This window comes from Ascidia mentula, chromosome 9, assembly GCF_947561715.1.
Source record: "Ascidia mentula chromosome 9, kaAscMent1.1, whole genome shotgun sequence".
Lineage (NCBI taxonomy): Eukaryota > Metazoa > Chordata > Ascidiacea > Phlebobranchia > Ascidiidae > Ascidia > Ascidia mentula.
In genome coordinates, this window is record NC_138574.1 from 3,420,735 (window position 1) to 3,448,587 (window position 27,853).

At 38.9% G+C, this 27,853-nt stretch overlaps 1 protein-coding gene across 6 annotated transcripts; it reads right to left on the reverse strand.

Moving 5' to 3' along the window:
* Positions 1 to 499: 499 nt before the first annotated feature.
* On the reverse strand, positions 500 to 27,086 carry LOC145913466 (short transient receptor potential channel 5-like). 6 transcript variants are annotated; one of them, XM_083001124.1, is made up of 22 exons: positions 26,991 to 27,086; positions 25,410 to 25,726; positions 23,114 to 23,330; positions 19,313 to 19,381; positions 18,793 to 18,898; positions 17,832 to 17,926; positions 15,878 to 16,081; positions 14,363 to 14,561; positions 12,817 to 12,957; positions 11,486 to 11,633; positions 10,802 to 10,960; positions 10,210 to 10,329; positions 9,231 to 9,422; positions 8,758 to 8,835; positions 8,542 to 8,653; positions 7,976 to 8,127; positions 7,356 to 7,508; positions 6,243 to 6,315; positions 3,115 to 3,257; positions 2,310 to 2,440; positions 1,753 to 1,963; positions 500 to 1,521 (listed from the first exon to the last, which is right to left on the reverse strand). In XM_083001124.1, exons 2-22 carry the CDS (start codon positions 25,485 to 25,487, stop codon positions 1,375 to 1,377), a joined length of 2,928 nt encoding a protein of 975 aa, XP_082857250.1. In that variant the 5' UTR covers positions 25,488 to 25,726; positions 26,991 to 27,086; the 3' UTR covers positions 500 to 1,374. The 6 variants fall into 6 exon arrangements, with proteins under 6 accessions (XP_082857250.1, XP_082857249.1, XP_082857251.1 ...); XM_083001123.1 differs by lacking the exon at positions 3,115 to 3,257 and adding an exon at positions 3,937 to 4,079; XM_083001125.1 differs by lacking the exon at positions 3,115 to 3,257 and adding an exon at positions 4,509 to 4,648.
* Positions 27,087 to 27,853: the final 767 nt, after the last annotated feature.

A 27,853-nucleotide genomic window follows, 5' to 3' on the forward strand; every position in this document is an offset into this window, starting at 1 on the left:
GCCAGAGCTAAACAATTTACTGACTAACACTATGCAATTATGCTGACGTTTTAAGCACATCTGCGTTTATAATCAGTGCAGATAATAACTGACTGAACGGGCTGTGAAAGCAAATGCATCAATTTAGAATCGGGAGAAACAGAATTTAGAATCGGGAGTATTACGTTTGTAAGTATTAATCACGTGACAATAGTTGTTATTCGGTCAATAACAATGACTATCTGCGTGATGATATAGTTTTATTTAAATAATCTGCATAACTGTGCACTGTCAGTTAGTAAATTAGTTTTGGCATATTTCTTTAGTTAGAACTATTTTGCACTTAAAGCTCCCTTTTAATATTAGTAGTTCCAGCGTATGTGTATTAGCAAAACTGTACAGTCTTCTTTGTTAATTTTCAAAATAACTTAAAAAGGTATGCATCACAGTATTTGCAGATCTTGCTGTATGTAGATATAACTGCCCAACCGTTTCATTTGTAAAAGATGCACATGTTTGTAAATTGTTTTCGTGTTTTAAGACACTGTATTTCGCCACCAATAGCGATGTGTTGAAGAACTAACAATTCAGAAAGCAACTAATAATCGAAGCAAACACACGTGAAATTGCAATGAACAAAAAGAAATAGGAAAATTCATTCACGCTTTATCGCCGTAGAAAAATGTCAATAAAGAAAAAGGTAAGATTTACAACATAACTAGAGGCTAGTAAATGTCTTGAACTATTAGGCTGCTCAGGTACAAACCATACCATATAGGATATAGATTAATTGGGGCAAAAGTTTAGTGCAATGTTTAGTGTGATTGATGTAATGCTTCGATTGTTTAACCATTACAATGAACTTTGTAACGTAGTGCATTTTCTTGCATTTGCGATACAACGGTTGGCTTAAATCAATTAACAATAGAGACAGTTTGAAAATATTTAAGCTTACTCACCTAACAAGCCACGTTCGATATCAAAATGTATCAGATTTTTTGCACGAGACGAAATGCGTTTATAACTACATGACAAAGAATAACCAAATTATTTCACTTGCCTTGTCATGCGAAAATCCATGGCAATAAAAGTTAAAGACGATTAAAAAAAAATCAAAAACAGTGCTTTGTTAAGTTTAAAACAATTTGATTTACCAGTAGCACAAAATTCCAATCGAAACCAAGAATATACACTTTGAAACGCTAAGTTGTAGCAAACAAAATGAATACAACATATCAAATACTGCTTGGCAGCGCAGTGCAAACATTTTCAGCAAGTCGTGAAAATATTTTCGGAAACACTGTTCTGGAAATCAGAAAAGAGTTTTTCGTGACACACCGGGCTCCAAATAGCTGTTTCTCGGTGCTACTTCCGCACTGATGTCAGCCATCGATGCTATATCACCATTTCTCCATGCAAAACCTTTTTCTTGACGTATCGAAGGACGACGAGGCGTAATACTTTGGTGTATCGCGTTTCGCCGTCGAACAGGGACAACCCATCGCCCCCAAGGTTTTGTTCTATTCCTGTTCGCCTTCGCTGCTGTAACACATTTATAAATTTAGTTGCTAACTTTTGCGCTACTGTTACAAAAAGCGAAACATGCATCGCACATGTTTCAACAACTTTTTTATCGTTTTCAGAAAGCTAGCTTTTGTTGAATTTTTATGGTCTGCTCAATACAGAAATTCCTGTACTCAAGATTCTGACATCATAAACAAAAACCAGCGGATTTTTTAATTATTGCTAATTTAAGTTGCTGTAAACACTAACCAGGTTCATAAGGTTTGTTCCGTTGCCTGTTACAGGAAAATCCCGACCGCTAATGGCAGGGGTGTTAATTCTATACAAACGGCCAGTAGCCCTTCGGCAACCCGCCACCATTTTCTTTAACACACGTCGAACCGTCTTCCACCGAGGTATGAGGTTCATTGGAGGTGGGCAGTTTATCTCATTACGAATAAACTTGAGCCACAGTTGAGTTCTGAGAAGAATTTGCTTACGGTCAAAAGACATGAACGTCCAAAATAGGCGATAGACTACTTCAGGGAAAATGTAACGACACATTTACTTGCAGTAAAATCATTCGTGACTTTGTCACCCTATAGAGATTCTCTTTGCGACTGGAGTAGTCTCAGTGCATTGTTTCTAATAATATTTACATGACATGTTTGTTTGAAACGAATTAGCAAGTGTATCATAGAGCACGGACCGTTGCCTTCCAGCAAAATGTGCATTTAGCTTTATTATCACTCGTTATTTTGCTAAATAGTAGCCAACATAGTTAAGTTTATCATATGCACAAGATAAAATATTGGAAATAGATGGACCTGTGAAATTTCCATTCCCTTTCCGAATCGTCGTGCGTCTTCTGGAAGCTGTTGCTCATCATAGCAATGAGCATGTTGACCAGTAGAATGATTGCCCCGAAATGGTAAAGTCCAATTATAATGGCTCCCACCTATATAATACATTTCATTTCGATGCAATAACGACTGCCAGGTACCTATTTGACTCAAAAGCGCACGCTATTAGGTAAGTTTTTGCCATTTTGCTTGTGAACTACAAACTGTACAGGTATCTTCCATCGTAATACGTTACTTTTTATCGTAACCAGTTAACCATGTAAATATTTGCGGTTAGTCATGTTCATGTTGCAACATCATTCAAACATGATAACGTTATTTGGGCAAAACATATCAGCTAGTAATGTTACATGCACAACATGCTTTTTAAAACTAACACATGCTAACACATTGCAAAATACACTTCAAAGGATGGATTACATGATTAGAGCATGCCACTGCAGAAATCCTCCAAACACTTGGTTCATATTTTAGAGAAAAAAAACGACTTAAACTGAACGGTATTTTGTCGGCGCTGGGAATCTGTAAAGCTGTATCTGATTGTTCGACAATTTGATGTGTTTTATGCTTTTTGGGCCCGGGAACGCAAACAAAGGGCAAAACGTTGCAATCATACCTCGCGCATACGATCAAAACATGCTCACTCATTCCTAATCATCTCTGCGTTTTGTTTCAACGTATTTTTTTTTTCACATCAACAATCAACTTTTGAAAGTCGAGTGACTTAAACTGAGGCAATCAACACGAAATCAGTCCCTGGCGAACTAACCAGCTCCTGGAGGAAATACTTTTCTGGGCAATTGTCTATCGTATACCACACTTGTGGCTCTCCGTAGCCAAATAATGTCCAGAAACAGCCTCTCATGGCTGTAAAAATCTGCGTCATTTCGTATGTTCCCGCAGTGGTGAATTCTGAGCATATACGGATGCTTAATGACGCGTAAAATCACGTGATACGCCAAAACTCCCGGACGTTCGTTGCTGTGATTTGGGTCTGTGCTTGTGCAGGGCGTACCGCTTGACGCTTTGTCAGTTGCATTGTATTTGCTGGTTAAAGGCAATATATAGTCTGTTCTGTCGCAGTTGATTCTTGAACGGTTTTAAGTTTTGCTTTTGTATGTGTGGTAGTTTCATATAAGCCTACCATTAGTGAACGTAAGAAACAGTGCTATAAGCGTCATTAAAAGGCAATAATTATCGTGTTTCTACGCAACCGATAAACAATTGGTAAACAATACAAGCGTTTTCCAGGGACGACCAATTTTTACGAAATGTTTTGCAAATAAGATCTAATAATAAGGCTTCATTTGGTTCTCGGATTATGGCGCAGTTAAAGTATTCCGCAGAAAAAGATGCAGGAATACCAATTATGTTATTGTAACCGCCTTTCGCAGGAAACCGGTCGTTTCCCGATTATATTACACTTTATGCTTAAATTTTGGATACGCAATAAATCCTTCTGAAATCACAAAAAAGGCAGCTTTTTTTAACCCAAAATTGTCAACAGAAGTCAAAAAGAAAATGCGAGAAAAACTGAAAAAGAGCAAAGCAACCCACTAACGGCAGTTGCAAGTTTGGCCCACCCACTGACCATGATTTGAATTTGATAATCGTTGGGGCAGTTGTCGATCGGATACCAAAGTCTTGGCTCTCCGTAGCCAAATAATGTCCAAAAATATCCGTTTAGTGCCCCAAGCATGGTTGTCATTTCCATACTGCTAGTCGATGACAAGTCTATGTTATGCAAACAGTAATGATGTATTGAATTATTTCTCTGGCTGTCCAGGACGCAAACGATCTTTTTACGAATGTCAATATTACCTTTACAGTGGATAAACTGGTTTTAGGTCTTTGATCTTTTCTCTGCCACGCTTAGTTCATAAACGTTTGCCACGGTCTATTTTTTAAGTTTGAAACGTTGCTTTAAATGCCGTATTGAGTGTGCCCGTGGTCATCTATCATACCATTAAACAGATAATTCAGAAGGAAAATGTTTGTTAGTTAGTTTGTAAAAACACGTTCATAAAGAAGATGTATTTGCACAGAATAATGAGCTGATATCCGAGATGGCTAAATGTTAAAGTTCGGACCTGAGTTTAGTTGCAGTGTTAGTTTATTGTTAAAGTGTCTCCTTCAAGCGAAGCCAGTGCCACACTTTCTCACCGCCTCGTGTAAACGATGCTGACTAGAACAATTTTGTATCGTGTACCACTGCTGGGGGGCGCCATAACCGAACAATGTCCAAAACAAACCGATAAGGGATTGTTCGAATGACGTCATACGTTGTGCCTTTTCTGTGTTGACTGAAATCGCAGGCGTTTTTTTATATTATTGCGATAGCTACAAAGTACAAAATTAATTACAGGTCCTCTAACATTATATAATTAACTAAACTATGTTAATGCTAATATCAAAGCTAGCCATAGCAACACACAGCTATCACATAAAGAAAAGCAATTCAAACCACTATAATTGTAACTACCAGACAAACAGAGCCACAGCACTACGTTTTTAAACCACACCCAAATCTTCCTTATAACTAACCCAGAAAGTAAATGTCAACTGATGTGGACAGTTGGTAAAACTAAGGGCGCTCGAAACGTCCCAATACCCAAACAGAGTCCAAAACATGCTCTTTAAAGCCTCGAATATGTTTGTGAGTCGTTGTGAATCAGCATCAAACTCTGCAAGGTATAGTTGTTAGGCCTAGTGGTAAGAACTTTATTTGTGTGGCACAACACTAACGTTTACAACTAAAACGTTTGTCGGTGTAATATTTATCTTAAATGTACATCATGATGCAGCACTAAAATTGGCAATATATTACTGTTAGTGTGTGTTTTCTCATTTGAATTGCTTTCTACGTGGAGCTACACAGTTCCAAATTAAAATATACATTTTTAAGGGCAAAAGCATCCACCCTGTATAATGCGTATGCGTAACTGCGTAGAACTTAACATAGTCTTGCCATGGATAAAATCCCATAAGTTAGGGGTTAAGCGTAACAATCTGAGAAAAGTACGTTTTTACGACAAACTTTACCCTTTCTGCTGAATCAAGCAAATGTCATGAAAATGTGGGTGTATGGCAGACGAACGACGGACAATGCAGGAAATGTGACAAAAAACAAAACGTATGATTGGTGAACTTTTTGAATGAACGAAATTATCTGACCAGCTCAGTGCTAAACGATTCCATAGGGCAATTCTCAGTTATAAGCCACCTTAGGGGCTCTCCATAACCGAATAATGACCAGAACATTCCCATCAAAGTCGTGTCCAGGTTGGTCAGTTGCATTGATATTTGGTCGTTGAAATCTAGGCGACCGGGTATTGTAACCAGAATTGGATAGTTAGATAAATCTCTAGTTCGACTTCTTAAAGCAAAATGCCGGTATGCTACATTGTCCAAACGTCTTATTTTTTTCTCATCTTGTTGAAAGGAATCAAAGCAATTCTAATTTTTTTTTATTCTAATCCAAAAAAAGCTCCGATTGCAACCTATATAGAAAACTTTGTGAGGGGTTCGGGGGTGTCCGGACTCGTCTGTTTTTTTTAATTGAACAAATCCTTTGCTTCAAATGGACTAGAAAATGCTAATTTTCTTTATTTGAATGTACCTTATTGTGTGATTTTACCATATATGGACTAAAATAGCTTACTACTATTCCTGAGGCCGCATCCGGTCGATTTTCAGAAAATACGTACTAAAACCACGGCGCAAGCTTTAAATTGAACTTTATATCAAAGAAAAATTGAGTTTAGTTGTACTGAATATGGTATAAAGCTAAGGCCTTGTTATAGGGCTTGTACTTTGAGTTGTGTAAGTTACACCCCCATTAACACCTTTAGACGAGCGTGATATAATGAAATAGCCGAGCAAAACAGACTTCCCTACCTTTGCACGAAACGCACGGTGGAGATGAGAGGTTAGCCATGAACGGTTCCCACTTTGGTACCATCGGTATACTCTGCAGTGATAGTAAGTCAACGTTACAAAAGATAACAAGTATGGGTTAAGCATAAAGTTTAATTCAAACCGTCATAAGTAAACAACGTTTCAGCTTTGTGAGAAACGAAACGACAGTGGTCATCACAGGCAGTGCAATCAAGGCCAAGGCGTTAACGCACCGCAATCGTCTCCAGCAACTCATGTGTAGCAGAGATAATGTTCAGTGTGTCGCAGTTTATATAAATAATTTTTCATTTCTAGAAACCTTTGACGATACTACAGTTGGGCAATTAGTTTAAGGTTAATATAAACGGTATACTGCATTTACGTCACCACTTTCATTATGACGTCATGACGTTAGTAAATTGGGTGCTGCCGAGTTTCGAAAGTTTATTAGTTTGACGTCAGTTAAAAAGGGTTGCACGGGACAATGACCTAAAGCACGCGGTGTGGCCTATTTCCGCAGTGTCAACAGCTAACGACGTTATTGAATAAGTGATGATGGGTTGGTATTTGGCCAAACGTTGATTGAAAAACAATTTCACGCGTAATATGCCACTTTCTAAATTGATTACTTCAGGTTCTCACAGTGGACAAAGGCGCCCCTTGGGTTGTTTGCAAAGTTTAAGAAACCGGGTCGCTGTATCAGCTTCGACCATAGCATTGATACAGCACGTATAAAAATGCAAAATTATTTTGTCATATTTTTCCCCTATTGATGAGGCGTTTCCAAATCACCAAACTCTTCAGGGTGGGCTACGGGAAAAACGTTTGTGAAACACTAGATTATATCAACCGTTCTTTGTAAACTGCTTCCTCTGTCTGTATTTCCATGCACGTTAAGTAACGTAACATGGCTCCAATAGATCCAGATTAATTTATTAGACTCCATCCTCGGTAAATTAGCATGGAGCCAATAAAATAAATTAAGTGAACTGCATACAGATGGCCAAGATTACGACCTATAGATATTTTGTATAAGGTCTTATCAGTACAGCTTGGTGTGACTATTGACGATCCACTTCCTCCACATTATAATTTTGTATATCTGCGACTTACCGTGTTGCAAAGCGACGTTTCGTTGCAAGTGCAGTTCTTGTTGTAAGCATAGGGCGTGTAAAGCTCAGTGATGCCACTCCCGAATGCGAGGAAGATGATGCAGAAGATCACGGAGAAACGGAATGCGTCGTGCAACATAAGATCCAGAGAAACCTTTAGCATTAAAGCGCATTCTTGAAGTACAATTTCATACAATTTTTACACAAACTGTTTGAAACATTAACTTTGGCAAAGACTTCTTTTCAAAGTTTGTCCTGTCCTAATTTTGCAACGTTGCTCTATGGCCGAATCCGAAAATATATGACGTCATAGATAAACATAGTGATCGCATCAATCACGAGCACCGTTTGCGTTTTCTATGTGGCGATAGAAGTCCTAAGTATATTCTAAAGTCGTTATTCTTGCGCTGAATTCGCTACGGTGTTTTAGTCCGCGCAATCCCTTTATGGTGCAAAAATGCCCGATTCCAAGCATCACTGCTACTTCGGTCGAATATTAACATACAAAAAACACAACAATCTACAATAAAAATCGCTTTTAACAAAGCATGAAACATTTATAATTGGTATCAGATCAACATGCTAATATTAGTGTTTATTTACAAACGTTTAGGGGCGAACCTGCAGTGGGCCGAACGTCCTTTCGGCTCGAAGCAACTCCAGTATTCGCATGTGTATTAAAATGTATGAGACGGCGATGCAAATGTCGGAGAGTGGAAGGGGATCCCACATGTTACCATGATAAAAGTAGTTCCCGGCTCCGCTTCTAATTCCTGCAATAAACAAATACAAGAATCACAAAAAATTTAATAAATGCACGTTTTTGCGCAACGTCTTCTTGTCCTTCTGCAAATAACTCACACATTTCATTGTTAGCCTATATGCCAGATGCAAAATCCTTCACGTGGGCCAAATATGACCTTCTTGGGTCTTTCAATTTGGCCCGCAACGAGGTATATATTAGTGTCGTTTAAATGCACTGTTTATAATGAAGTAAATGTAATTTTAGTGCACGGCGTTTTGCTGCTGGTTGCATTTTTTTACATTATCTAAATGGAAAAATTCATAGATTATAATGTAAATACTTTGTCCAATATATAACCGCATCTTTAGACCAATAGTACGCATGTATATCTTTATAATATCTGGCCCATGAGTCGAAAAGTTTGTACACCCCGTCTATATACCGTTTGGGTTTTGTACAATGTGAATCAATCGGAGGATCATGAACAAGGTGTACAACACAACTGTACTCATGTCGTTCCAATTCCAAATCTCTGACAAGTATTCCGTGAGACCCTGTAACGTACAAGAATTGTTGGTACTTAGGTGTATAATTATTAGACTGTGGACTGCGAGTTAATGTTAATTTTCAGCACTGAGTAACGCCGTACGAATTATACCTGATGCATTATTTCTCTAACTTCTTGCACGAATTTGCCGAGAATCCAAAAATAGGCCGTAGCAAGTAAAGGAGATATCTGTGAAGAAAATTGTAGCCTATGTTATTGGCTATACGCTACATCAAATTTTGTTGCAATGCTTGACCCAGACTTTTACGTGTAAATATAATGTAAAAGATGTTTGTCATAAACAAGTAATGGTTTGGTAAAAGGTGATACGCATAATCGTTGTCACTATTGGTCATTTTCTTTGGAGGGTTCTAGAAAATTTCGGTTGAAGCTGAATGCAGAGAATAAAAAACAGAGATATTGGTTTCCTTTTACTTTCGGAATAACAACCACAAAACATTGCAGATTTGTCCCAAAAATGTGGATCTAATTTTGATTATTATCATTAATATATTACATCTAGTCCAAATTTATGTAAATCTTTTTACTTGAACAAATAAATACATCAAGCAAACTCGTCTTACCCCGTCCGACCCCGACAAGACATCATACTGCATTAGGATTGTGTTTGCAAGCAAAATAAAGATAAAAACACATTCGGAAACAACCCAACACCAGAACTTGACAGTGGGATTCTGCATGACTTTGCCCACAGCTGAGTTGGGGGCCAGAATTAAACCCAGGCTAAGAAAAGGAAAAAAGAATCCCAGAAGAATCTAAAAGAGAAACATGCACGGTTACAATTTCCCTAAATCAATAACTTTAGTTGTTGTCATGTCTGTCCATTAGCTGCTTGTTCGTTTTGGTTTTAATATCTGAGTGCCTTATGTCTTCACTTGTGCGTAATCCAGGTGGAAAATAAATTTTACTATTAACAAACAAAACTATAGCAAGAAAAATGCCCGTTTCGGTGTGGTTTTAAATTTTTTCCTAGCATAAATGAAAAACGTCGTACGCCTAAGAGAAACAAAAATATCGGATTTAAAACTGCACATTGCGCATTTCATCACGAATACACAAACTCACAAAAGTTATGATTGGAGGCCAACACCCCGAAGCTTGAACTGTATTTGATTTATTATTTTAATACTAACTCCCGTCTAAGGTTATGACGCATTACTTCCTATTAATTTGGTTCGTGTAGAATTACGTGCACGTTTTTCCCCATGCGAATGAATAATTGCTGGTATATGTAACCTAAGTTGTACGAAAGTGATATAGAGAGTTCAACTTGTATTGTTTTTCCGATTTTAATACTGTTGTTTTTCAGTTTGGCCTCAATTAGTGACAAGTGTTTGGTTATAGACCTTTTTAAATCACAAGAAAAACATTTTCAAGTATTAACGACGCATTGGGAGTATATGCATATACTAAAACATGGATTGCTTGGCATTTCTTCCATCAAAAACGGCTTGCGTTTCTTCGTTTAATGCAAAGCAACCGTATATTAAAACTTATGTCGACTATAAACTCTCTGTCAGGGCAAAATTTGACAGTTCTTACTTGAACAATCGTGGCTTTGATGCCTTTCAATCTTCGGAAGAGTTTTCCTTTCTGAATGTAGATAAGAGCTAACTGGGAGTTGTCTGACGTCACGAAATCCTTCATTTGATATTTTACCGCCTAATAATGGTTGTAGTGTTATGATTGCACCAAAGGAAAATATACATTCGTCAAATAAATAAAGACAATGATAGTTGTTACACAAATGGTCGTATGAGGGCGCTCGAACGAGTTATTTTATGGATTATATTGGCAACACATGGGTGATTGGCAGCATTGATCAAACGCCCGACCCACAGAAGAAAAACATGATCGTGATTCGTGCCCAGGATGGCCTGGGCTCAAATCCCGGTGTGGTCAAAAAAAAAACACAGGGGCGGGCGGTTGGCAGCATAGCTCAAGCGCTCGATCCATATAACTAGAAGAAAACCTAATCGGGATTCGTGCCCAGGACGACTTGTTGTGCTAATCGTATTTTAAACGCACTATGATGTGAACCTAGGTTATCCCGGAATCGCCATCAGGTTTTTTACCTGGTGTGTGAATTGCATAGGCATGAGAAATAAACAGAAACAAATTTAAGACTAATTACTTGTTCGATTGGTTTCAAATAATGACGCGACTTCTGCCTTCGTTCCATTGTTTGATTGTTTTCAGATTCTTCTGAGTTCTCCAAGTCGACCTTGTCTTCAGGATCATCGTCCAGTTCGTACTGCATGAGATCTGCCAGCTCACTGGCCGAACGCACTTCCTAATAAGGAATATTGCACTCGTTACATTGTAAATTCCAATAGAAAAATACGCACACTGCCATTTTTCCACACCCACATATAGGGAAGATACTTTTACACCGGGTCACAAAGTTTTTTTCCAAACTTGATCCACATATTAGCCTATGTAACATAGAAATCTGTGCGAATATTAACGCTACGATTTCGTGTAATATTTCAAGTAAATTTATAAACTAAAATAACAGGCGGTGGCCCTGTTTACACCTAATCTTTAAAATTCGCACAGATTTTTGTTTTAACTTTGTGACCCGGTGTCGTAGTATTTTCCCTCATATATATTGGTAAATGTTAATGTTGATTGACAAACAAAATGATTGGTGTTTTCCTACGTTTATATAAAACTATATTTACAGACAGACATCACACAATTCAAGACGAATAATATGTCAATAACATCGCAAATAGTTAGAATGGCACATACGTGATCATGCAAAATAACAAGCACAACAACAAAAACTAGACGAATGTATAATTAGCTGTTGTACCTGCAGCAACTGCAAAGCGAAAGTTTCGCAGCCGTCCGCCATCAACATGTAAGCTTCCTCAACTTCCCGCTCCCGGTTCGCAAGTTGATGGAGTTCGTTAAACAGATCCATGGAAGACGAGAGAGGGTCCCACGACATTCCTTTCTCACTATGATGTAATGATCGGACAATATTGATATTTAAACCCATGGCATGATAACCAGTGTGCTGTCTTTGTTAAGAGGGGTCCTCATACAAATTAGTGATGCGCCAACACAGAGAACAGAGGAATTTGACAGAAGATTGACATGTAAGTAATCCTACTGCTTTGTCCGGCATATGCCTTCCAATACACCATTCTATAAATATCTTTATTATTGTTCAGCGCTTTAAAGAGTAGTTTTGTAATTGCCGAACTGTAAAATAACATTTGGCTCACATTATTTTAAAGTTTGTGCGATAACTCATCCATATTTTCACTGTTTTATTACTGTGGTGTTTAATGCAGGTATTTTTTTTAACTTTACGACAACCGTGGCAATGAACATAGAAAAAAGGGAAATGGTTGTACCACACCCCTATGTCTATAAGCTACCGACTAAACAATTATTTTGGTCATTGAAATGCAGTATTGTTGGGTTGCAATAGTAACTGCTGGTTTAGAAGGATTTCCTATAAGCCACTACCATATGGGCGTATAATATTTACTTCTTGTGCTGAAAGCCACACAGGAAATGACGTTGATACATGGGTGAAACACTATAGGCGTACAACCAATGAAACCTAACCCACTTTGTACCTTGATGTTTGAAACTTTATTACACTACAACAAAAACGTTACAGTTTTTCACTGATTGTTGCCACGAATTTTTACAAGGGATTTTTTACATTGGACTTTCCTCGAAACACAACTGAGAAGTAGATTATACACTGTTGGACCATATTTGGTTCACATACCACAAGCGAATTGTTACATTTGCAATTTGAGGAAACAAACAAGTTTAATACCAAGATACCCAATTCATTTTTACTTTTTAAAAAAATCTGAACCGTCTTAGAAAATTGTCATGACATCAGAAAATAACAGTCGAGTACCACGGGCACGACTTACTGCTTAACTTTAAACCCATTACAGTATATTGAATGAGCGTAAACGACGCTATCATGGGCAGATGCCACGATCAAGCTTTCAACTTAGTATGTGGGTCGGGTGCCTTATCCGATCACCCAATCGCCCGTCCAGATATACTAACTTGGAAGTTTCATATAACACGAAAAAAACCTGATCGGGATTTGTGGTCGAGATAACAAGGGTTCGAATCCCGGTGCGACCAAACAATAAATATACTAACTTGTACATGAGCAGCATGAATGAGGGACTCGCGCGGGCTTTGTAGTGAAGAAGTCTCTCCATGACAGCATCCCATGAGTACGGATCGAAACCTTCGTCGAGAATGAATTCGTTGTCACTGAAAGTCAGACGATGGGAGTATCTGAAAACAGTTGAGGTTTACGATAGCGTTGGAATCGCTCAGTAATTTATGTCGAAAAAACACGATTATATGTAGTTACTTTCAAAATTCAGAAATAGACAACCGTAATACGTGCAAAAAAGTATAATATATGAGCAAAAATGTCAAACAGGATAATCGTATGTGAGTTAGAGAAAGTTGCAAAGTGAGTGTCACAATATAGAACGATTTGTAAGATGTCCAATAAAGTGAAAGAAAAATTCCTTTAGTTTTTAATAGGAAGACATATGGTGAAAGATTAAATATGTCTCAAAATCCTAAAATGCCACGAACACAATCTGCACCAACCATTATTTTAAATCAATCAACATTGACCCCATAAGTCATTTTAACAACTTTTCCAATATAACGTTAAAAGAACCACATGACAAAGCGGTGAACCTTGTGACAAAGTGTGTTAACAAGTGTGTTAAGTGTTCTCCAGGTCATTACTTGCTTTTGTGTCATAAATAGGGTCGGGGTTTACATTGGTTACAATGCAGCTTCAATTAAGAAACTTGTGGATATTTCAGTAAAGATAAACACTTGATGAAAACGCCCAATAATCACAATTGGGTTTGTTTACAGTTTAAAAGGTTGCAATTTGCCTATTTCAAAATACTATTCTTTAAAACTATTCACGAATACGGCCGCATTGGGGTCATTACGCGTGACAGAAAAAATAGCAAAGAAATACAGTAAGAACAAAGATCTGTGCAACCGAACATAAGTCTCCGACCGACTTAATGGATGCAGTACAAACAGAAGGTTCACTATATACGTAAGAGCGAGTCCGGGGCATCTATTTATGCAACTATTAGTTTAATTAGGTACACACAGAAACGGGGCTGGTGATTTAATTGCCATCAATCAGGTGACAGATGAAAACGGGTCGCCTTGCGTGCCACGGTATAATAGCAACAGTTTTGCAGCCAAGCAGAACCAGCAATAAAGCATGGTGTGTTTGATATTTTGCGTCCTGTACTTATTTGTAATATGCCAGAACATAGTTCTAACAAAACAAAGTCATCCACTAGGTGACAAATACTTAGAGGATATAACTTTCAAAGAGAATGCCAAAGCTACTACCTTGCTAGCATTGTGGTACTGCAAACCTAATCACATCAATATACTGCTTCCATCATTAGTGCAAAATAGCAACTGGTTGTACGGGTTATACCCAGCAGCGACCCGAGCCAGTACGGCATGTTAGAACAAAACACAATGATCTTTTTATTTATATACACTCTATGCACTTTGTGAATGCACTAACATACTAAAGTCTCCGCATAATTCACAAACGCTTGTACCAATAAAACGCACTGGCATGACTTCATATGATTGCCAACATGAAATGAAAAACCACAATAGTGGCTGGAAAACCTACTTGTAAAGGAGCGCAAGGATCTTGTAATTATTTTTATGAGCGGCCATCATGAAGGGAGTGAGTCCGGGTTCAAATGGGGACGTTGTTCCCGGGAGGACTTGGATTGAGGTTTGAGGATCTTTCTCCAGGAGGAGTTCGATCGTAATGATGTATTCACTTTGGATGGCGTAGAAGAGCGCGTCTCCCATGGCAACGCCCTCTGAAAGAAATATGTTGCCATGGTTTTTGTTCGTTAATATTTGCAGAAAAACACCATTGGACGAAACGTGTGGATTTTTTTCTCTAATACACATACATAGTAAGTTGCATTTACTTTGAATATGAAGGCCAAAGTCAAGATGCTGGACATATCAAGCACACGTTTCCAACAAGTTGTATTATATTTGGCAAACGTTATATATTATGGATTTTTTAGGCAAATAAAATGCACGAATACTGCATCCCATAGAGTTACAAACATTTACAGGAAATCACCACGCACCTAGTTAAAACAACACATAACTTGGTGTTCTATATACCCGAACACAGGTATGACTCATTGTCTCTATATGCTGTGATCATAGTTATGTTGTGAAAATGGGTTGTATCAAAACTGCCAAGGATTATTCATAAAAGAACGATGACCTAGTTAGTGGATGTTTTTTATTGCGTGGATGTTTTTATTTATTTTTATTCCTTTGGTATCAGTACAACCTGCTGTAAGTTGCGGGGTCGAGTTTCAGTATATCCGCTTGCAAAATGCACGATATTGTGTGTGACGTCATTTCTGGTTTCCCTGACGAGTTTAATCGACGCGCGAGGAACCGTTACGCCGATTTCGAACGAGAAAGTGCCTGGTCGTGCAGCATATTTCGAAAGTGTGACGTAACAATCCGGTACGTAATGTGCTTGAATGTAAATTTGGTAATCGCTATGTCAAGGGCCTAAACTATTGGTTCCCAACCACTGTAGGTTGTCCAGCAAGGAATAAGATGTTACGTAAATTTTGTGCACTGTGCGTTTCCTTGTTTTCGGTTTATTTTCAAATGTTGGATTGGGATTTTTCCTGCTTGATACGTTAGACCCATTTTTGAGGTATTTGCAACGCAGTTCGTCGCCAACATTGCGGGTACATGTTTTAGGAGTCCGCAGACTTAATAAAATAATGAAAGGGGTCGGTGTCTATAATGCGGTTGGAAACCAATGGCCTAGACAGTGAGTCTCAACCGCGGCAACCCAACCATCTTTTTTGTGCCCCTTATTGTAGCTACTGAGAAAATAACCAATGCCGTTTTACAACAGCTAAATGCTGCACAAGTTTTCCATTAAATTGGCATACGTTATTTTGCCTCATTCTTGTAGTTTATCATTGCTCTCTAAAGCTGGTTCTAACTTGCGTTGTTGCATGCGCTTTATGCAGTTGATTAAGGACTAACTACGCCATGAACATACGACAATTTGGGAGTTAAAATTCCCTTTAATTCGCAGCCATTACCATTTCCCACTTCCCCAATCTCATTTCATCAGACAACTCACCGACTTCATCAAGTATGAACTTCACCACCTCCACGTGGTTATTGATAGTAGCAAGGCTAAGTGCGGTCCGGTCAAGGGAATCAACGCAGTTCACGTTTAGGTGGAAAAGATAATATCCCTGCTCTTTGAAAAGGTTGCGCAATCCATCGATGTCTCCATCGGCCGAAAAATGGAGGAAATCCAGTTCATGTTGATTCAGTTCTCCTGTTTAATACGGCGTTAAACAAGGCCGGGTAGCGGTGCGTATTTAATGCATAATGTGGACGACTTGCTTTAACACAAGGCTGTATACAAGTGAATTCCTATTTTAGGAAATACGATACATATAAATTTCCGATGACGATGTAAACACTGTAAATAAAAAAATTGAAATTTTTGCAGGACCATAGGCCACATACAGTCGGCAGACATTACCACACAGTATAAACAAAGCATTTACCCCGTAAATACCATTTCTATTTTACTCCAAACTGATATACAGTAGTATCTGGTTTGACTGGAATTGAAGTATTGCTATGTCCAAAAATGGTGCATGAATGCTCTTGTCATTTTTTTCTCCCATGCCCCTGCACGTGATACTGAAGTGGTGATTTTTCTTGAGTACTTAACACGCAAGATAAAGTAGCGTCAAAAGATGATGTTACAGCTTATCCGGAAACTTTAAACGTAGGTCATTTCGGTGTGCACAGTGCAAACAACACACGGAAACTTGTCGAGTGACAAGATGCAAGTCATCTTTGTTATTTGTCTAACAATCAAGTAATTTGCATGTCGACAAAAGTATCATTTGTTGTTTGCACAGATTTTGTCGCACAGAGAAGTTTGCGGCGCTAGTTTAAAAATACTTATGCGTTTGAACTGACTTCAAAAATTGAAATATTGGGATCTGCCCAAAACTGCAGATGCAGGCCTAGCGATCACTGCAACCTATTTTATAATACTAAAAAAAGCAGTAGCTTTTTATTACAGGATCAGCCTGGCTTATAAATCAGGAACATATATTTCGCCCCATTGGCATCTTCAGTTCCTTCAGTAAACACATTAAATGATATTAAAAACGTCTTATTCAAATAGAATCTATTTGTACTGAAGGAACTGAAGATGCCAATGGGGCGAAATATATATTCCTGATTTATAAGCCAGGCTGATCCTGTAATAAAAAGCTACTGCTTTTTTAGTATTATGCGTTTGAACTTACGTTTTTCGTTAAATTGTCACACGAATGATAACTTAACGATGGAAAGGGTGGTGGTCAATTAAATAAAAACCCAGCAGAGTGTATTCATGATTAAGGATACGCAGCAACACACGCGTCGAAAACCCCATACTACGCATGAAACCTGACGAAAACCGAAGCGCATGTGATGACGACAACACAGACTGCAGGTGTTCATTTGAAACGATTATGAGGCGCAAAATACATGAGTAATCTGTTTTCGTCACGTCTTGGTGACAATCATTGCCAGGACAGGATACCCAATAGGCTTTGCTGTGAAGTTAATGTATCATGTTGATGGCCCTTAAAATTCTTGGCGGTAAAAAGTTACCAGTTGCTAAGAATAGCGAGGGGTTTTTTGAAAAAGCTTCAGTCGAGATCACGTAGGATTGCGGTTTCGTGCGATCAAACATACGAAAATGTCGCTTTGTGTGGTATTTGCGCTTTTACACAGTTTTATTACTTAGGCATTCTAATTCTCCTATTGTGTGGCCCACATTAGGTTGGCTCTTCCGGGCAACAAGTTAATGCGTTGAGGAAGAGGAAATACCCGATTCTCCGAAACTTTCCGTTGAACGCAATGAGTACGAACTCGCTTTCACGTTGTCAGTAACGGAGTGTTGTAAAACTCCTACAATAACTAGAACACCTCTAATGTTCTCCAACAATCGCGCGTTCGACCAAACCGACATCTACCAACCAGATGTAGACGTTACAAAATCACGTCGCTATAGTTACCGTCGTCCATCATTCGTGGACCGACCACAGTCCGGTTCCCGATGTCGATGCTGCTTCCAGGGTTCGATATGTGGGAGTGGTTCGACCGCACCGACCTACAATAGACGTGAAAGACCGTAAAACACGCGCAGTTTTTAGACACACTGCTGAAAAATTCCTTTATTCAAATCCAACAGTTTAGGAAGCAAGATAAGTCGTTAATTTTTTGAGTTTCAATTTTTAGAGAAAAAAAGTAGTTGACAAAGCAACATTTTATAGACTTGCTTTTAAACCGGTACCTACCGCTGGTTAGTTTTACTGTATATGTTTGGTAAAAATTTGTGACATTACTGTTCGGGTTCGCTGGTTCAATATTGTTCCTCCCAAGGAAAGGTCGTGTATGTTGCTTGATTCATTTTTTAAGCGAAGAGGAATTACTGCGAGACGCCCAGAATATTTCATTATGCTTAGTTTGGGTTGATGCAACGGCAAAGCGAAAATAAATGTCATGGGCAGTGAACCGTAAAGTTTTCGTTAAATTATCTTGTTCGCTGAATTCAAACAAACCACATTGGAATGCAAATTGCGCAGAACAAGCTCGCTAAAGGAAGTTTATTCCATAAATCATTTGAATGCAGCAAGACAGGATCGCCCCACTGCGAAGGGCATTTTACTTGCTAATCTCAATTTTCACCAGTCGATCATATGGGGCACACAATGGCATCGAAAGTGGGTCCGATGCCATTTTTTGTTATGATTAATTGAACGATTGTTTCTTTTGGTCGAATGTAAGGTTGAGCTTCACATACAAAAGGTCAACCAAAGTGCATTGCAATTGGAAGATATTAACGTTTGTTCGATTCCTGCGAACTTTTTTATTTTTTGGGCAGTGATTTACAGACCAACGTATTCGGTGTAACCCTACTACTCTACCCCATCACAAAAACAACAGAAAATTAGAAAATATTTTTCCTTTACTTACCGCATCCTGTTGTTCTCGCGTGACATTGCGTCACAGTGCCGCTGTTCGTCACGTGATGAGAGTGAGTTACCTTCTTCGGACTTTCGATCGTCGGGGCTGGCTCTTTCTGTAAATAAACATCATAATAATAAAAGTAGTCAAAGATGGATTGACTTTCTGTTTCACATCTATACATTAGACCGATTTGTGCTGGAATGTGAAGATAAAATAAACATAAGATTAGATTGGATACAAAGTGGTTTGCATTTGTTCAAATGCCTGTTAAGGCCATTTGTTTTGACATGAAACTGACGCAACAAGCGTGTTACCAATAAGCATATTTCGGATGTCCGGAACGAAAATTTTACCCTGGTCACATAAGACACGATTTAAAGTCGTTATTAAGCCATCCGTGACACATCGTCATGTTTTTCAAACAAAAAATGTTTGGTCTTAAATCACCTTAAGATCGGTCGTTGCGCAACAAACAAAAAATCATGATTTTAAAGAATTAGCCTACTTACAAGGTAAAAGGACTTACCGTTTTTTGATAAAAGTGTATCAGATGCGCAGGTTTCAACCACTCCGTCCTTACCTTCGCAACTTTTTTCTATTCACAACGATAGAGTAGCTACAGAATTTTTTGCACAGAAACAACATTTTGCCCACAAAAAAAACGATGTCAGCACTAAAATGATGAATCAACGAGTTACATAAGTTAAAATCTACATAATTTAAATCACCATTTGTAGTATATGCGGAAAGTGACAACCGACTTGCACTTAAGCATGGTTGTTTCAAACTCGCTAAAACAAGTAGGCGTCTAGACTCAATTCAAGTTCATCATCTATTGAACTTGCTCACAAAAATCCCTTGTTAATATCAACGCTTATTGCGCAATTTTATATTAGGCCGGGTGGCATTATTTGAAAGGTTAACTTGGGGTCGCAATTAGAGTTTGATATGGTCGCTCTTATTGCAGTTTTGCCACGAATTGGGTCCCACATGTGACTGTTGCTTCCCGAGTTTGAACGGAAGGAAACCTCAACAATATCGAAACGTTTGTACACCTCTCATAAATTTGCCACCATGCTCTTCAAGAGTTAATGGTACTTTTCATACTCCTTAAAATTGGTAGTTTTTGTTTGTCCAGCAATCAGTACTGAAATAATAGTCAGACAACGACTCGAAACACAGGACAGAAGGAAAAAACGTGAAACCAAGTAATGACGAGAAGTTACAGTCTCCTAAATTGGCATTGCCTCTCGCAGTGACATTATGACCCTGTAATAGCCCCTGCCAACGAATAAGCCAGATGCAAACAATTGAACCACAACCATAAATACACGTTGATAATAAATCCACTGCATTAAAAGTTTAAACTACACATCGTATCGTTAGGCAACAAACATTTGTAACATCATGCTTTGTTGACACACTATTGTTACGTAACATTAATCTGCAAACTTTTCGAACATGCCTTTGTTTTAACTTCATGTCTGCTTCAGAAAAGACCAAGACATGCCATTTGTTTTCAAAAATCAACTGTTTTGAAGCAGCTTGTAATGTCACAAAAACAGTCCACATGAGCAGTTTCTTGAGCAGTTCAAATTCATAGGAAACACTTTTGAAAGTCATGTTTCCAAAAACTTACGCCAAGTAGTCATGCGGCAAGTTACTGCAGCTTCGAGTTTGTGGTTGCCAAGTGCTCATTAGACCGTATTTCCAAATCGAGGTGAAATGCGGACAAATATGCGCCTTGTTTTTATTTTTAACCATTCCAGTCCTTTACGTTGAGTGGGGCCGATCCTGCCACGCCATTGCATGAAACATTACTCCGTTGTCTTTAATAAATTGCTAGATATTTAAGCTACTAACGAGCATTGCCAACAAGCTTTATTTCATTATTTCCTGAATCACATCACCCTAACCAAACATTGCTGAGAGAACAGTCTGTCTAAAATCCTCCAAATTTAGACACGTAGCAAATGCGTCAATATTAAACACCTGTTCCCACCAGGGCCTTGGAAATCCTGTCATAACCTCCAAAAGAAACATTAAGAACCTCGTCAAATGTGTATGCATATTTCCTATACCCCACACCCAGCACAATGATTTTAACCTAACAGTGATTGACTTGCGCTTGGCAGCGTTCTTCCTGGATGTCGTTACGAACGGCACATGCTGGGATTAGACTGTATATATAGAGTGAAATGTATGAGAAGCCACGAGCTTGATACACTTGGAACATTGTATGCATACATTCCGCTATCAATTTCTGTCTGAGCTGCGCAAATTTCATTTTCCTGACAAACGACAGGTGATGGAGCCCCTCCCTGTCCAACGACAGGTAAAAGCACAAAATTTTTGGGTACAACAACACCAGCTGCAAAAACTGGAAGCAACTCATTGTCAAAAAAAACTAAATTTAGCCTTGAGCGGTCAGCTGTAACCATAAACAGACTGACTGCACAACTAGGGATCTAGCAACCCCGCTAATCAATGAACTTTTTTCGTAGCAAGCACTGACGCTGTACCTGCATGATAGCAGTGGTCCTTTTTTGCTGTACATCGCTGCGTCCGGTGCCCTTATCAACGCTCTGTGTTATCATCAATCATTGCTATGAGCAAAGCTTTGTTTTGTCTGAACCAACGATTTCCTGCTGATAGCACATAAGTGGGACTTAATATTTACCAATTACCGCAAATGTTTAAGTAAACAAATTAAAAATAGTTTGATGGCCTCAACTACAGTTTCTACACGATCATTAAAATATCTGTCTTTTTATCAATGCTATAGGAATGGCGAAGCTAAAGGTTCTCAAATATAATGTTTGATATTAAGCTTGTAAAAGGACTCAAACCAATTCTCGTTTGACACCAAACTCCGAAACAGGTGGAGTAACTACCGAAAAACACCCTTTCCTACTCCATTTCAAACCCCGCGATAAGAGTACATGTTGCCTCTGTAACTGCCAGCATGCAGTAGCTGTACGATCTGCCGCAAATCGACAGCGATGACGGGATGAATGTTGTTGCCACATCTCCACGTCATCTGCCCATCAGATTTTTCCTCGTAATAGAGAGGAAAGGTAAGCACGGCTGTCAGTTCGCATTTCGGCTTTGTAACTGTCTGCTTCTGTAGATGCAGCGCATGCGGGAAATATCGGCGAGAAATTGACGGAACGTTTTGCTTTAACTTACAAGTGAAACTATTTGTTCACCAAATCTGGCCATTTTAAACAACACTTTGTAGAAGTGATTAAAATAATCTGGGCTGTAGGATGAAGGTTATTAAAATATGTGCGTGTCCTTTCTTGAACAACCGCGTCGCTTGGTGTCGCACATACATCAAGCCATAAGTAAACAAGTAATACCAGTGATTTTACAAATTATCTACCATGGAATACTAACAAGCATGAGTTTCTTCTTTAATTAATAGACATACAGAAAACAGCGCGTTTGTTCTTGGTCTGTCACTCAAAACCGTTTGGGCCTAACTTTAAAAATGTTCTGAACTTTATTAATTCAACCTTCTGCAACTCTGGTGCCTGATTGACATTTTTTAAAGCGCTTGCTAGATAGATATGGTGATAATATAACTCTTTGAGGCACTTCGACGGGTGGAAGAGAAATGCGAGCGGATAAACAGAAATTAAAGAACAACGAAAGGACAAAGTGGTTTCACCATACACACTTTGGAGTGTACATACAGCTCTGAGAGTGTTTATTTCGTCTCAGAAATATGTTTCGTCACAATTATGTATCATCTGTTTGTTTATTGAAGCAGAACTGGCCAGCTGCTCGAATAACCGCAGTTTCTGGTTGATTGCACGAGCGTATTTCCCAAAATATAAGTCTTAAAACCACGACTTCCACCACATAAATCAACAACGCGTCACTTTGTTGGAAAAATAGTTGAGACTCGCATTAATTTATAAAAAACTACTTCACTCAAAATTACAGTGACGTAGCTAGCTCAAACTTTAGAACTGGGTATTTTTTATTGGTTGAGTAAGAGATTTCGTGATAAATCATCTCCACACGCTATCAGAAAACGAATCTTTATTTAGAGATTTTGGTGAAACCATGATTCCCTCCTCTCGTTATGGTTTTGTCTGACAATCACCATGTTAAAGGTGTGGGGACTAACGACGAACAGAAACCCTCATGATATACATTGTAAACTACATCACATAAACAAGTTGGTATTTTCTGTATCTCCGTCTAATAAGAGTTTGGGATGAAACATATCCCAATACCAATCCCTGAGGGGTTAAATACCGGCAATAGTTTGTTTTTATTAAAGTTATCCACTTGAAAAAAACAACAGCAAACATACCTGTGCTTCCCCTCCGCGATTTATTGTGATGCTTCTTTTTGGTGGGTGGAGGTGTGTCCAAAAACAAGGTGGTCAGAGTGTTTCTTCGTTCTGTGTGTTGTTCGCTGTGCACGAAGTTGATGTTGCCCAAACTCCCGCTGCGACCAGGAGAAGGTGGCTCCGTGAACTTGAACACCGGTAGTGGAATGAATGTTGCATGTCGGTTGCTGCTTTCACGCTGTGATGCAAGAGAGCGTTTCTCAATCGCTCTACGACTCATAGCCACACTTGTTGTGCCTCTTTCACGTGAAAATGCGTTTCAAATGCGCTTCGGCCACTGGTTGATCGTTCGAGATCCTTAGGTCTGACGACATTACGTGAATTGCGATGATGTCGATTGGAAAGGGGTAATTAAATTAGGAAAGTTCTGGGGTTTTGTTGCGCTACAGAGTTACGGTAACAGGACCTCTTGGGCATAAAAGGGACGATGCGTAAGTTGCTTTGTTGTATTCTAAACTGTTGACTACAATTTTGTCGATGTCGCTTTAAATCCCTCCATCGATCCAGATTCATACGCCCATTGATTCAAACCCAAGATCAAAGAGAATATTATTCATATCATGACCTCACTATTAACTGTTCTATGTTGAATACATACGTGTGTTCACTGCAATGAGAATTTTAGCATTGTTTTTAACGAAGTTTTTAGTTTTCTAGTAAAAAAGAAACGTATCATTATTTGGCAGCAACAAAAACATTGTATCATTATTTGTATAATTAACAGCATATATTGAATTGCATACGTGATGTTAACAAGTCCAGTATGGCATAACATAGCAGAGATTTCTAAGCATATTTTCCGCTATTTTCGTCTAATCTTTGTAAGACAGGGCAACTCTTTTCCAACGCGCGAAAACAACAAGTTTACGGAAAAATTGTTTTGCATTATTTTATGCTAATTTCCAACAACACCCAACCCATCCCTTCCAAAACCACAGACCAAAATGATCTAACCAGCACGCCAGAATAATTTGGTGGTCAATTATAGTAGATCACAAAAACGTGCGCAGCGTCGACCGCTTTGAATCTGTTATGGTCATAAAACAGGTACAGGGGATGTGTTTGGTTTTCCTATAAACGTGAGTAAAGTCAGTTAGTTATGGGTACAGTACTACATAGAAAACGCCGAGCCCTGCTTAACTCGGAAATGGGCAATCAGGCCTGTATGTACGGATATTGACGGTTATTGGCTGACAGGGGGCCGTGTTCCGTTTCGGGGTCGGATATCGCTGTGAAGCGTGGAGAAAAGTAACGGATTGAAAACAAGGCAGTTTATCCTCAAAAATATCCGTTTTCCAAGATATGTGAAGTGTGATGTTTTGACGTAAAATGTTCGTTTATTCAAAAGTGGCCAAAATCGTAATTGACATACACGTTGATGCATTTAAACGTTTAAGCATTCAAGCAATGTGTTTACTATTTTCACACAACACAGCCGGTCCATTGTTAAGCGCTTTGTCCACATTTTGCCCACTGCTGTCACAAGCCCCTTGTTTCCAAGCACCCTTACATGTAGCAATCTACTGTAGTGTGTTTGGTAAAAGCGGGTAAATCTTCATGCTAATTTCAATTAAAAACCTGCCGCTATTTTATTTCTCTAAACTCAAAAGTTACAGTTAGCGACCACTCGATTATTATGTACAGCAACACACAGGCCTAACATAAATAAAAATGCGGAATTGTTTTGTCCGAAGGCTTGCATATCGTAAATTACTAATCACTACAGTTCCCTTTCATATTGTCCATAAGTTTGTACACAACGTCCTCTGGTCATCTGACAACTATTTGAATGTCGATCAGCTAAAACTTAAAAAATTATCCTTTGCAGAAAACTTGCCTTAAAACAACAAAATTGTGGTTACTGTGTAAATTCGTCTGTACGCCCTCGATTATTCTGTTGAACCCCAGGGGCTGTGCCGGCGAACCTTTGCACTGGTGTCATACAATCGCACACACCGAATCGCCAATTTGTTGTGGAAACAGGGACACCAAAATTCCAACGGGTTTAGGAAGATACATTTTGCGCGCTTTCGCCATGAAGCAAAACTCCTGAATTCTTACGAGTCCACGGAGTTACCCTATGCGTTGCCACAGACAGCGTTTGCTACATTGGCTATTCCACACTACAATATATTATCATTAATGACCGTGTTGTCATGTATTTTGACTACGTTGTAATGGAATTATGAGAATAATCGATGGTTTGTTTGTGCATTGGCGCTTATTATCAGCCATAACCACAGCGAGTGAGACTTACCTGCCTGATGTCTTCCGATGAGGCAGAATCGACAAATTGGCAAACTGTTGCTACACGGTGCTGCTTGCTTTGGCTCATTTCCACGTAAAATTGTCAGCCAGAGACACACAAATGGCAACGATTCCCTTCAGATTTTTCAAGTTCGTCTGATTCCTTTGGCAGTTGACACGGGGTATAAACTCACTGCAGTCAAACGGGTGGTTTTGCGATGCGGTCAAACGGGTGGAATGATATAAGAAGAAACAAAGCCGTACGGAGTAGGAGAAATGAGCCACTCTTTACGTGTGATTGACATATCCCTATGCAAGTTCGTGTGCCTACAAAAATATGGTGAACTCGGAAATATTGGCAGGGTATTCTTTTAAATGTCACGGTAAAAATAACTGTTGTCCTTGGTGTTAGCCCGCTGTTAATATCCAAAAAACCTTGGTATAATGTGAGCACTGGTCGTTGTTCATTGGTGTTAACATTTACAACGAGCACAAGCTGATTGAACAGACATCGTTTCTATAATTAGTTCCAGTATTTTGTATCTATATGAGTCACTATTACAATGGAATAATTTGCATGGTGCATTTACGTATCCATTTCTATTTGTCAATAATTACAGGAATAGCGACTATGTTGGCTGTAGAAGAGACCGGAAAGAACACGTGACCAAATTCTAATTTGGTGCATGGCGTTTACATGAACGAAAAAACAAGTCAATTTTCACTGTTTTCGAGTTAAAGTGGCTTTAAATACAACTGATGCAATGTCAGGCTGTGTTTAAAGATTCATGGTGGCAGCTCGTCAAACTTCTAAAATAACTGAGCATTTAACCTGATTCTGGAAAAACAAGCCATGTGTTTGGTCGGCCTTGTTACATGACCCTCAAATCAACACAGCAATACCATCACCTCACAGTACATTCGTTATAATCGTAACTTTTAACAAAACCTAAACAAAGGCATTGAGATTAAATTTGTAATCGCCAGCACCCACGTTAACTGACATCAACTAAATGTACAAAACCGCGAGGTAAATGTTGATGTTTTCTGACATTTAAGATGAAGGATGCACCCGCCATGACAATTGACCACAAGTAAAACCGGATTGATTTTCTAACAGTCGCACGCCCCATTTGCAAACTTGATCGGCGGAATTTAGCGTTGCAAAACAACCTTGCATTATATGAACCAGAAACTTTGCCAACTTGAATCGAAGCGACTTGGTGATGCGTCACAAATATCCAAATCGTTTTGCTTTACAGTGAAACACTACATGACAATTCGGGATTTTGATAGTTAACTGAATATTCGTTATAGGCGATTCACAAAACAGCGCCCTGTTACATTTTATGTAAAAAAATTGCTTCAATTAGAGGCCTTAAAAAACGCAAAAGACACAATTGTATTGGGTCGTACATTTTTATACTCACGTGAAACACCGACGAAAAGATAACAACGAACCCCAAACTCGCTTTTGTAAGTTCGTTTAGCTTGTTTACAAGAAAAAAAGGATTTTTCCTTATCGGAAATATCGTATTCTTGCATCGGGCAGAAACGTGACCCACGTAAAACAAGTATCAAAGAATCTTACCTTCTGGCGCAATAAAACGTACATTTTGATTTAATGACGTATCGCCTGCTATCCAAGGAGACTTCACCAATATGGTAACAGATATTACAATATACCTGGTAGCAACATAGTAAAACAAGTCGTTTGACTATAAAAAAAACCAATGCCAAGATCATTTACGAACAGCGTTGCGTTCAAAATAGTCTGCCCTGCGTGTACGAAAATACGATCCTTCTGTTGTTCGCGGATCAGTGTGCAGGCTTTTCAACCACGGTTTGGTCTGTGAGTGGTTCGTGCTCGGCGACCGCTCCGGTCAACTTGAGCCCACCTGGATTGCATTACAGCAGACGGCCGCACTTGCTAGCACTTAAATTCCCTGAATAATTCATCCCCTGCGATTGTGTTTAAGGATGTCGGGCAAATTGTTTGACAACGACGTGACAAAGATTTGCGTCCGGCGGCAAAACCAGGTGTGAATATTCGATCGTGCGAATCAAATCTCCGATACAATGTGTCTGTGTGATGGCGTTGAAGCTATGCTTTTACCCGTAAAAGGTTGCAGCACTCTAAAAATGGAGTCGCGCAATTTCCCATGTTCGCAAACTTTTGAATGAACGTAACCGAAAGGTTAAGAAGTGTAGGTTTAAGGGACCTGGTAGAAAACGTGCTCATGCACAACATTAAACATTTAATTTTGTGACTTTTACATTACACTTTAAGTGTGAAAAAGTCATAGCACGAACTCAAAATTTTGCAAGTCATTCGTTTTATTGAGCAACCGGTTCATGGCATTCTTTTGATCACATGATTCCGTATATCTGGGGCGTTTAACCATTTTGGCTGGCCGTTAACGGAACACATGCTAAGTTTACGAACGAGGCGTG